Source organism: Nyctereutes procyonoides, unplaced genomic scaffold (assembly GCF_905146905.1).
Source record: "Nyctereutes procyonoides isolate TBG_1078 unplaced genomic scaffold, NYPRO_anot_genome, whole genome shotgun sequence".
Classification (NCBI taxonomy): domain Eukaryota; kingdom Metazoa; phylum Chordata; class Mammalia; order Carnivora; family Canidae; genus Nyctereutes; species Nyctereutes procyonoides.
In genome coordinates this window covers 69,223,661-69,235,937 of record NW_026575126.1, presented here as the reverse complement: position 1 = coordinate 69,235,937, position 12,277 = coordinate 69,223,661, and the positions used below count along the sequence as shown (strand labels likewise).

Here is a 12,277-nt window from a genome sequence, read left to right as displayed (position 1 = left end):
GCAGAGACCAGGTACAGAGTTGGAATTGGTTCCTTTATGGAAAAACTGAAAATATAATAAAAATTAAAATAAAACCAGTTTTAAAAAAGCCAGCCCCTGGAGTTTCTACCTCCTGCCTCTGGCCCTCCAGAGGGATGAGGCCCCAACCCCAGGGCAGCAAAAGGATGAGGGCTTTCTGCCCCTCCTCTTTCCCCATTCTATCCCCATCTTTATCTCCACAGTGGGGGCCCCCGGGAGGAACCAAACCTGGGTAGGGGAGCAGGGACCCAAGGCCCCGTGGCCCAGGGAGGGAGGCTTGGTATGCACCCAGCCCCAAAGCTCCCGGCCTGTAGTGTGGGCATGGGTAGGGCCCCTCTTGGCCTGGGCCCAGTGGGGTGGTAGCTGTTAGTTCCAGATCTTGAGGAAGGAGTCCCAGGAGCCTGTGGCCACAGCCATGCCATCATCAGTGACCCCGAGGCAGCTCACACGGTTGTCGTGGCCGGCAAGGACACCTGTGAGGGAGGACCATCAGAATCCAGCCACCTGGGGTCCCTGCCCCCCACCCCAGTGCCCAACACGCACCTGCGCGGTCGCCTTTCATGGCGTCCCAGATGTTGCAGTTGAAGTCATCATAGCCGGCGAGCAGCAGCCGGCCGCTGCGGGAGAAGGCAACAGAGGTGATGCCACAGATGATGTTGTCATGGGAGTACATGAGCAGCTCCTGGTCAGCCCGCAGGTCGAAGAGGCGGCAAGTGGCGTCGTCGGAGCCAGTGGTGAAGGCATAGCCGTTGGGGAAGAACTGCAGGACACAGGAACAGAGCAGGATGAGGGCACAGCAGAGCCAGGAGCCTGGCAGAGACAGGCCAGCCCAGCTCGACTCAGAACTTACTGCCACGGCATTGATGTCTGACTCGTGGCCAATGAAGGTCTGTCGGCACATAGAATCCCGCACGTCCCACAGCTTGATGGAGGCGTCACAGGCACCTGACACAAAGGTGCGGCCATCGGGGGCCAGTGATAGGGACATCACATCTCCGCTGTGTCCAGCAAAACCCACTGTCTGCTGGCCTGTCTCAATGTCCCACAGGGCACTGGAGATAACAGGAAGGAGGAAGGGATCAGAGAGGGGAGCAGGGCAGACTCCTTGCCCCTTTCCCCTCCGGGTGAGCCCAGCCCTGATAGAACCTTAAAGGAAGGGGCACAGGGAGCCACTAGATCACAGGAAAGGGAGGCAAAGTGTTCAGAAGGCCCTTGCTCGCTTGGAGCATGTACTATACACTAGACACCAAGGCAGGGGCATCCCAGGCAGGAAGTATTGGTGAGCCCTGACTACACAGCCCTGGCAGGGCCTCACCAGGTGGTGTCCCCAGAGCTGGTGATGATTTGGTTGTCATCCAGGAAGCGGCAGCACGACAGGTACCCTGGGGAAAGGGGCTGGTCAGCTGAGTCTCTAACAGCGGGCAGCACAGCCCCACCCCCTGCAACAGCGCCAGAGCCCTGCCAGGTCCCTCTCACCAGTGTGGCCAGGCAGCTCCCGGCTGACCCTGACATTGCCCTCGCGGGTCTTGAGGCTGTAGATGGAGCAGATGTTGTCCAGCCCCCCACAGGCCACAAAGTTCCCTGAGGGTGCATAGGCACAGGTCATGACCCAGGAGGAGCGCAGAGGGATGGCATGGACCTGGAGAGAAGGGGCAGTGCCCAGGGTCGGAGATAGCCAGGGCCTGTGGCCCTGCCCCATCCAGCCTCAGGCATCACCTCTACCTTGTTGGTGGTATAGCTGTCCCAAATGATGAGCTTCCCATCCTGGGAGGCGCTGACCAGCAGCCTATTAAAAAGTGGTGGGGGAAAAAAAAAAAGTGGTGGGGGAGAGGCAGAGGGGTCAGGGTGTGAAGCTCTCTCTGGAGACAAGACACCTTTCCTCCTCTCTCATTGGGTGGGAGGCCCTCTGAGGTAACTCCAAGCAGCAGCCCAGAAGTTCCTGCTGGGATGGTCCTGTTTCCCACTCCCTGGGGCTGTCTGGGAGTCACTGTCTTCCCACATACACTGAGCAATGTAGGCGTCCCATTCATCCCACTAGATTGGGGAGGTTGCAACCCCTGCCCCTTTCTGCGTGTTGTAAACTCAGGCCAGGACAATATACAAAAGCTCAGCACACGGCCCCAACCACACAGAAACACACCTTGAGTCTGTCCCCCAGTGCATGGCATAGATTTTTGCCAGGTGCCCACGGAGGGTCCTCCTTGTCCTCATCTGGATCCTCCCCACTGGGTCCAGCCCAGCTGTGATCTGGAGGTAGAGGCAGAATGGGCTCAGGGAGGTTCAGGTAGCATGGCCCACCAAACAGTATGCCTCAAACCCTTGCTCCTTCCCTAAACCCCAAGTCCGGCCCTGGATTCATCTCACCTGGGTCAGTGTTGAATCCCCACATGCTTTTCGGGCATCCTATAAGAGATGGCATGGCAGACCCCATCAGAAAGGGGCAGGAAGAGAGGGGAAGGAGGAGGCAGAGAAAGAGATGACAGAGGAGTGGAAAGGAGATAGTGAGAGGCTAGAGTAGCCACATACACAAATCCGCCCCCAGCCCAACCCAGTAGAAGCAGGCCACCTGGCCCTGCCCCCTCAGCCTCCCCAGCCCAGCGGCCAGGCTCTCACCCGGATCTGGTTCCGGAGCTGCTCAGCCTCCTGTCTCAGTTGCTCCAGCTCACTCATGGCGCCGGGCCCGTGGGGCGGGGTTGGGGGCGGCTGGGGGCCGCGGGACGGGGGCTGGGGGAGACAGCTCCTCGCCGCTGGCCCGAGGCCTGGGGGATGCAGGGCTGACGTCAGGCCCAAGGCCGCCGGGGAAGAAGGGGGAAAAGGCGGGGTTGAAGCGCGGCCCGGAAGGGGTAAGCGCCGGTCGGAGGGGGGAGGGGACAGCAGCGGGGGCCGCGGTCCCCCAACCAGAACCGGGGTCTCCGGCACAGGAGCGATGTTGCCCAGGAAGAGGTGACTTCCCCAATCTTCCTCCCGCCCCCCGGAAACGGAGCGGGAAGTGCAAGAGGAAGCGCAGGGGAAACCCCTCCCTCGGACAGCAGCCCGGGCGGGACACCCGCGGCAGGAACTGAAGGGGGGGGACGGGGAGGGGGAAGGGGCGGGGAGAGTCCCTTCGAAAACAGACCTGGCGTCGGCCCGGGCCCGCACAGGCACCGCCCTTCTAGCACCTAATTTTAAAAGGGGCGGTGCCTCTTTAAATTCACCCCCACACGCCGCACACCCTCCACACACACCCCCAGCTTCGACTGGGGTGGGGGAGAGACCAGAGAGGGAAGCTGGGCTGTTCGTGGGGTTGCCTAGGCAACCGTCACCCGGACTGAGAGCACCTCATTGGTGAAGTGCCCCCACCCTAGCCCTGTTGCCAAGGCAACCGCATCCAAGGCAAAGACCTGTAGGGTGGGTGACCCCACCCCCGGCCCCCTCGCCCCCTCGCCCCCGCCCGACTCAGCCTCCCGCCCCGACCCAGAACCCGCCAGGGTGGCTGTTTACAGGATTTGGGAAAGCCTATTGGCACTAATAGGTTCGGGACGGCTCACCCCGGATAATCCCCGGGCCGGCTGCGCCCCATTAGCCGCCCACGGCGGGCGGAGGGGAGGGTGGAGGGGAAGGCAGCCCCAAGCCGCTGCTCCTTCCAGCGCCGAGGCCGCTCGCCTCGGCGCGCCCGCAGAAAGCCCATGGGAGCCACTCACGAGTAATTAGTGCTCCGAGGAGAGGTCCCCGGCCCCGAGGCGTGGAGCTGCTCTCTCCCAGACGCGGGCCGGCGGGCGGGCTGGCGGCCCCAAGCGGCCCGGCCCTGCGCCCTCGGCTCGGCACCCCAGGAGCCCAGCCGCGGAGCTCCGCGCCGGGGCCCCAGGGACCTGGCTGGCTCTGCTCCAGTGCCCGGAGTCCAGCCCCCCTCTCTGGACACCTGTGTGATCTGGCCAAGCACACTGCACTCTGCCGACCCAGGCGTCCCCCACCCAGCTCCCACTTCCCCCAGGTCCTGGGCGTTCCTCTTCCCCACTGACATTTCCCCTCTGCCAGTTCAGCTCTCTACGCTAGGGCCGAGAGATGCCCCTCCAAAAAAGCGGGGGGCTGGCAGAGTCTCCCACTCCACCTCCCCAGCTCCGGACAAAGCCTCTTCCTTCCAGTTGCCCACAGCCCAGGCCGGGCGGCAACGCCAGAGACCGGGGCATAAGGAAGGAGGCCAGGAGGAAGCCGCGGGGGGCGGGGGCGACGCTTCCAGCCCTCAATCCCCATCACCCTCTAGGGCCCCCTCGGCGGTCCTCGGATTCTGGGCATACAGCAGCCGGGGCCCCAAGGAGAAACAGGGGTGCCACCGCCCCCGCAGGTCCGGCGGGGCGACGGGGAGGGGACATGGGAGGGTCCCGGATCTGGCAGCTGGAAGGCGCGGGCCGGTGCCGCGCTGCGAAGCGCAGTGGGCCTGGCCCTCCGGCCCCCACGACCTCCATTTTGCCCAAAAGAAAGCAAGGCGTGGGGTGAGGGCGTCCGGGAACTGGGCTTGGGGTGAGGGCCAGTAGAGGAAACAGGGTGCCGAGGTCTCCGGTCTAGGGTAACGCGGCCAGAAAACGCGGCCAGAACCCAAATCGAGGGTAGGGTGGAGGCGAAAAGAAGGGTGGCCTCGCGGCCTTGCCTGCCTCTGAGGATTCTGGAGTTCTGCCGGGCGAATGCCGGCATGGGTGCAAAATGGGAGGGCACGAAGGGTGCTACCCAGGGGCAAACAGGAGGGCGGTGATGGGGGGAAAGGGGGCGGGACCGGGCCTAGAGGAAGACCGGAATTTGGCCCCCCAACTTCTCAGGGCGCAAGAAGCAGGAGGGGCTGGGTTGGGGGCTGGGGTCAGGGAAAATGCCCCTGATGAGGCAGGGAGCGCGTGCGTTATTGGGGACGAGGGTCCCCCCCAGTTCCCCTTCCGGGTTTGGGAGCGACGGAGCCAGAGGAAGGGAGGGGAGGTCTGGGGTGCTACGTCCGCTCTCAAAAGGCCAGACCGGGGAGACAGAAGGAAGAGAGGTTCCCCCACGGGAATTTGGGTCTGGGGGACAGGAGGACTTCTTTTGTCAGCGGAGGTACCTGTGGCGGTGGGACTCTGCGAAGGGTCGCTAGAGGAGCGCAGGAGGTCCTGTCTTCCTCCGCGGCGGAGGCGGCAGCGGCGGCGACGCGGATGGATTTCCTCAGTCACCCCAACTCAACCGTCCAGCGCTGCTCTCCCCAGAGCGGAGGGATCCCGCCCGCCAGTGACGCGGCCGTCGCCGCCGCGCCCAGGGCCCGGCTGGGCGAAACCAACTCCTTAGTGGTGGGGGGACGCCGGAAGGCAAAAGACCCCTTCAGGGACAAGGATTGACTCCGTCACAACAGAGATATCACACCACACGATTTCGACGCAAAACGGATCAAAACTAATGCTTTGCTTTCCGAAAAGGCGCAAGACATCCCCCCCGGGACTGACAGAGGTGGTACCGGCGTAGGGGAGGGGAGGGGGGAGAAAAAAAAAAAAAACCGCTCGCTGGTCACGTGACCTACCCTCCCGGATTGGGCGGCTCCAGAAGGGGTTCGGGAGCTCGACGCCCCAGTTCTGGGTTCGGCACGCCCCTGCCCCAGTGAGACCACGCCCCTCCACCGGCCTGGGACTGAGCCCGGCAGATGGAGACCCGCAAGGGACCCGGCCGGCGACTCTGACGCGGCCGAGGGGAAGAGCTGCTCTTCTGAGAGCCCCCGAGGAATGATGCGGGCCCCTGAACCTGGGAATGGTGAGAAGTGTCGTGCCCGGGAAGTTCCCCGGCGTTGCCCGCTGGGCTTTTGTGAAACTCCACGGGGCTGCGTGACACTGTGATAACCCATATTTATTGAGTTCCATACTTAATCTAATCCTCACGACAGTGTTGTGCGTTTCAGGACTAGCATTGTCCCCATTTTGTTGCAGTGGAAGCAGACTCCTAGGACTCCAGAGTTGAGATACGAACGAGGCAGCCTTAGCGACTTAACTGTGCAGTCATATCAGTACACTAGCCTCTTGAGGAACGCTCCCGAGCACCATCCCTGTAAAGGAATGAGAATGTAAGCCCAGGCCTTAGTTTCCACACCTGTAAAATGAGTGTTGCCTGTCGCCTGCCCTGCAAGTCACATTGGATTGTGAAAATGCTTTGGAAGCAAAGCATTTTCAAAGTTCACGTCAATGAAGAGTCTTCACTGAGTCCTCATTGAATTTAAAAGTGAAAGTATCAAAACTGACTTCTTGTGGCCTCCATTAAAGGCACTGGAAGAAGCTTTCAAAGCACAATATTTTTAAGAATGTAAGAAAACAGTCACATTCTTCTTTATGCACAAATCCCGTTGATGTGCACTTACTAATTCAATGATATATTTGTAGGAGGTGATAGATGTCAATTAGGCATTAGAATTTGGAAGGGACCTTAACGGATAATTCACTTCAATTTCCTGTCAATCTACAGATGGGCAAAGTGACTTCCCAAAAGTCACTTAGAAAACTGGCAGCTTAGGACTAGAACCCAATTTTATTAATCTCCGTAGGGCATCTGACACTGCTTCCTCTCACTTTTGGCTTCACTTTTCCTCTCACTTTTGGCAAATACGCTTCTTTGTCTTGACACATTCACCAAATATTCTGTCTCTGATGTATGAGGCACTGTCCTAGGCCTTGAGGACACAACCATGAATGGGTGGATCCTTCCTCTGCCTGCAGAGAGTTACATTGTACAGAGGAGACAGATGGTAGATGATCATTGAAATGACCACTGCTGCTGGTGGCTTAAAATGTGACATTTGCTAAAAGCAGAACATTTGGGAGGGGAACACATTTGGGGAGGAAGATCAAAAAATTTTAAATTTAGGACATGTTAGGTTTGTAGCGCCTCAGAGAAGTGCAAAGAAGAATGTTCAGAAAGTGGCTGTCAAAGCAGGTCTGGGGCTCCACAGAAGAGCAGGAGTTGGAATAAAGCCTTGAGAATGAGTGGCGTTTTAGAGCAGATGAAGTCATAAAGAGACTCAGGGAAAAGACAAGATGGCCCAAGACCAAGCCCTGAGGAACTCCAACATTAGAGGTCAGGCAGAGGAGAACAAGCTGCCAAAGGAGAAGCCAGAGAGCTAACAGGAAAATCAGGAGAATATGGAGTTCTGGAGCCCAAAAGAAAAGAATGTTCCAACAAGGGAATGGTAAACTGTGTTGAATGCTGCAGAGAGATGAAGCAAGACAGGGCTGGGAAGTGTGCATGAGATTAACGAGGAAGCCAGTGGTGACTTTGTCAAGAGCACTTGCAGTGAATGCAAGTTTGCTTGCAGTGGGCTGAGGGTAAGTAAAAAAATGAGGCAATGGAGACAACCAAAGTGGCCAAAACTCTGGGAATCTTGATTTGGAGGAGGTAAGGGATAGAAAGGTGGGGCTACATACGATGAGAGGAGAATTTGAAATCAAGATATTTGGGTTTTGATAGGAGCTACTGGAGCTTGTTTAGATGGTAATGGGAAGGATGGGAATTGGGGGAGGTGAAGGATACAGAGGTAGGGGATGGCCAATGGATGACCGATTTCTCTGAGAAGGCAGGATCCCTGGAGAACATGTGGAGAACCTGGCTCCCGTGGGTCATGGGATATACTTCCTCCTCCTTCTGACTCTTCTTTCTCAGACTTCTCCTTGGTCCTCCCTTCCTCTTCCAGGCATCTGTAAACATTGTTTCTCCCAGGATCCCAGCTTCAGCCTCTTTTTCTCACTGGTCACTTCCTCCATTACTGTGACTATCCCCTAATTGCACATATCTTTCAAATCTCCATGTCCAGCCCAGATGTCTCCCCCCAGGTGTAGACTTGGTGTATGTCCAACCACAGCCTGAATATCTTCATCTGGATGCTCACAGAACTGATTGTTTTGTTTTTTAAAGATTTTATTTTTTAATTTTTATTTACTCATGAGAGGCACAGAGAGAGAGAGAGAGAGAGAGAGAGAGAGAGAGAGAGGCAGAGACACAGGCGAGGGAGAAGCAGGCTCCATGCAGAGAGCCTGATGAGGGACTCAATCCCCGGGTCTCCAGGATCATGCCCCCAGCTGAAGGCGGCGCTAAACCGCTGGGCCACTGGGGCTGCCCCAGAAGCTGGTTGTTAAAACATTTATTATGCACCACTGATCACAGACATGTCACATTCAACACATTCAAAACTAAATTAATCCTCTTCTACCCCACCCCACCCTGCCTAACCTTACCCTTTCTCTGAATCTCTTGGCCCAGTTAACAGCATTGCCATCCATCCAGGGGCTTCTTGTGCCTTCATTCCCCATATCCAAAGATGGTCAGCTAATTAGGGTATAGGCCAAGCTACTATAACAAAGAGTCCCACAAATTTAATGGCTTAAGAGACAAATTTAAAACATCCTCTAGGCCTGTGGGGGCATCTCTGCCATCCTCAACACTTAGCTTCCATCTCTCTGTCTAGTGTGGCCCAAGCAGCTTTCCACAATCATACCTGAATTTCATCCATTGGGAAGGGGGATGGAGTGGAAAGCACAAGTTCTTTCTTGTTTAAGGACAACAATAACATAACTTCTGCTCAGAGGTTGGCCAGTTGCAAAAAAATGGCTGGGGAAATGTAGTCTCTAGCCATATGCCCAGCTAAAATGTTATTAATAAAGAAAGAAGGGAGATAACCATTGATGTAAGACTAGCAATCTGTGTCACTGGTGGATACATCCTGTCAATGCTACCTCTTGTATATTGCTTAAATCCATCCCTTCTACCATATGCTAAATGCTGTTACCCTAGCCCTAGTCTATATTCTGGCCTCTAAGATAGTTCCTCTCTATTCATCTACCAAACAGCTTCCAGACATATCTTTCTGAAATGCAAATTAGATCATATAACTGTTGTTCAAAATGATGTAAGAGTTCCCCATTGGTTCCGTGAGAAGGGCCACACTTCATGATACACAGTCTGGGTCTTGTCCCCTCTTTGAATGCCTTCCACTCCCCCAGTACAATCCTACTTCCTTGTCATCTGGGAAAATTCAGTTCAGTTTCATTTAAATACTGCCTCCCTGACCACACTGTTGTTTGTGCCCCACTGCAATGTTGGCTCCATTCCTACTGCGGCCTTTACTGGACTGTTTATTTCTGGGCACTTGCCACCTTCACTAGAGAGGGGCTCCCTGTGAAGCCAAGACACTCGATGTATCTGGCAGGGAACTGGGGAAGAGCCGACCACGGAAGGAACAGACCCTCACAAGATGCCAAATCATTTCCAAGGTGTGGGGGGCAGAGGGTCCTGGCCCTACCACCTTCAACATCATTACCAGATGTTCAGGTTTGGCCAACCTCGTGTAGGCTGAAATGTGTGAACCTCCAGGTGATTTTCTTAAATTAATGATTTAACCCTCCATCTTCTAGGATAGACATTCAACCCTAGGAGAGTCATATCAAGTTGGGTTTTTTTGTTTTGTTTTGTTTTTTGGGGGGGTAGATTTTATTTACTTATTTATTTACTTGTTTGTTTTTAAGATTCCATTTATTTATTCATGATAGACACACAGATAGGCAGAGACACAGGCAGAGGGAGAAGCAGGCTCCATGCAGGAAACCCGATGTAGGACTCGATCCCGAGACTTGGGGATCAACCCCTGAGCCAAAGGCAGATCCTCAACCGCTGAGCCACCCAGGCATCCCTATTTATTTATTTGACAGAGAGAGAGAGAGAGCATGCACAAGTAAGGAGAGTAGCAGGCAGAAGGAGAGGGAGAAGCAGACTTCGTGCCAAGCAGGGAGCCCGACGTGAGGCTCAATCTCAGGACCCTGGGATCATGACCCGAGCCAAAGGCAGATGCCCACCCGACAGAGCCACTCAGGTGCCCCAAGTTACATCAAGTTTTATGAGCCATTTTATTCCTAATGTCCATCAGGTATCTAGAAAACATTTATGAAAAGAGTAGAAGCAAGGCAACATTTTCTCCAGAGAATACTTTTCACAGGCCACAGCTGAAATCTCAGCTGTGTCATTTACCAGCTGAGTGACCTTGGGCAAGTCACTTAATCTCTCCATGTCTGTTTCCCCTACAAAATGTGGATAATAATCAGGTCATTATAAAGACTAGAGTACTTAACATTTGTAAATCACTTAAAATGCTTTACATCTAGGCACTGGATGTTTTGTGTTCGCTAAATAAAAATAGGATTTAGTTATGAACAAGTTGGTCTTTGCCTACTTTTCCATTGTCATTTCCCCCTGACTCTGATCTCTGCCAGCAGCTCTTGTGCAACTCTCTTTCAAGACTAAGCTCCTAACTCCACATATGCCAGAAATGATCATGTCTCTAGAACTTTGCAAGTGCTATTCTTTGTGTGAAAGACCTTTCCTACCTTGTTCACCAGTGAACTCCTATTCATCCTTCACAATTCCGCTCAAACTTCACTTCTAGAAGCCTTCCTGGACTCCTGGAGACAGGTGGCCCCTCCTTCCTCTGGGCCTCCATTTCTTGCCACTTTCATGCATGCCTAAGCTCCCCACTGCAGCAAAACCCCTTGAGGGCAAGAATATATCTTATCCATCTTAGTGTTCCCATGTCTTGCACAAAGACGTTTGCTGAATCAGCGAATGGATGGTGAAATATATTAATAACCTTTTACCTTACATAATACAATAGAATCATAATACAAAAGAATGACAAATGAAAATTGGCCACAGTTGACTGGGAGGTAAATCAAGTCCAGTCGTGTAGTAAGCCAGCTATAGAGGAAAAACCATGAGAGAAAAATTCAGTTCTCATTACAGTATTACAGATTTCTAATTTATGAATAATAATAGTAAAGCCTCAAAAACTCCCCAAGAACATTCTTAGGGCCAGTGTTTACTGAATAGTTCCTGTGTGCCCAGCTCTTAGCCAGGCACTTGATTCTGGCATCAGATTGAGTCCTCACTACCAGCCGTCCTACAGATAGGGACAGTGAATCTTGGACTGGGACACAGAAGTGTTGTGAAATAAGGTCATCTCTAAACTGCCTGATGAGAAATGTGAGTTCTAGTCCTGGCTCTGCCAAGCGTGGGTTGTCTGACCCAAGACAGGGACCTGCCTCCATCTGGGGAAACCTCTGTAAAATTGAGGGGCTAGGGGATCCCTGGGTGGTTCAGTGGTTTGGCACCTGCCTTCAGCCTGGGGCGTGATCCTGGATTCCCAGGATCGAGTCCCACATCAGGCTCCCTGCATGGAGCCTGCTTCTCCCTCTGCCTGTGTCTCTGCCTCTCTCTCTCTCTCTGTGTGTCTCTCAGGAATAAGTAAATAAAATCTTTAAAAAAATAAATTGAGGGGCTGGATCTATGATCAATAATATTTCTCCTGACTTGAGGCAGTCTCTGGACTGGGTTAAGAGAGGGAACTGACAAGGTGAATTTGTAGGGGAAGTGAAGCAACTTCATTAAATGTCAACAAAAGGAGAGGTACAGGCCAGGAATAGAATCACTTTCTACTCCAGTGTTCCTGTAATCCTCACCTCAGCAACAACAATAATAATAACAGTAATAACAATTTTGTAAGATAAATGCAGGTGTCAAGAGGTCAAAGGACTCATCCAGTCATCTAGGTCTCAATTTATAGAGGCCAATGACTAACTCAGAAATATTTCAGTTTCCCAGCACTGAGTCAGCTCTCTCCCCTACAGCTCACCTCTCCCACTTAAGCCTGGATGCCTCCAGTCTGAGGTTCTAGGCCTGGACTCCCAAACAACATTGGGCATGTGAAATGCCACTCTTGCCAGTGAGTGATCAATGAGCCACCTTAGTCTCTTTCAGAGCGGGCATCTGGTGAGCAGAGAAACTTCTGGGGCATTGGTTGTCACAAGGTATCCTCTTCCTGTGCCATCCATGGTCTTTTTTTCTTTTCCTTTCCTTTCCTTTCCTTTCCTTTCCTTTCCTTTCCTTTCCTTTCCTTTCCTTCCCTTTCCCTTTCCCTTTAACTTTCCCTTTCCTCTTCTTTTTCTTTCTTTCTTTCCTTTTCTTTCCTGCGTGTGCCAAAACCCGCTATCCATGGTTTTAATGCTTCCCTCACACTCAGCAAATAGGTAAGAGTGCCCTCAAAACAAACATTCACATGCATATACAGACATGCATATGCACATGCACACATCCTGACATGCATAAACGCATACATATAGGCACACATCTACACACATGCTCCCATAAGAGTCTCTCAGCTAAGCCAAGCTGTCGGAGCTGCTCCTTCACCTTTGCTATTAAAATTGCTGTGGAGGTGGTGTCAGGCCAGGAAAACAGCTGGGGAGAG

At 53.7% G+C, this 12,277-nt stretch overlaps 1 protein-coding gene across 1 annotated transcript; it reads right to left on the bottom strand.

The window, feature by feature from the left end:
• Positions 1-12: 12 nt before the first annotated feature.
• GNB2 (G protein subunit beta 2) lies at positions 13-5,233 on the bottom strand. Its single transcript, XM_055341427.1, has 10 exons — positions 5,078-5,233; positions 2,632-2,777; positions 2,383-2,421; positions 2,159-2,265; positions 1,741-1,804; positions 1,495-1,657; positions 1,334-1,400; positions 869-1,070; positions 562-778; positions 13-491 (listed from the first exon to the last, which is right to left on the bottom strand). The coding sequence occupies exons 2-10, from the start codon at positions 2,686-2,688 to the stop codon at positions 385-387; spliced, it is 1,023 nt and encodes a 340-aa protein (XP_055197402.1). The 5' UTR covers positions 2,689-2,777; positions 5,078-5,233; the 3' UTR covers positions 13-384.
• Positions 5,234-12,277: the final 7,044 nt, after the last annotated feature.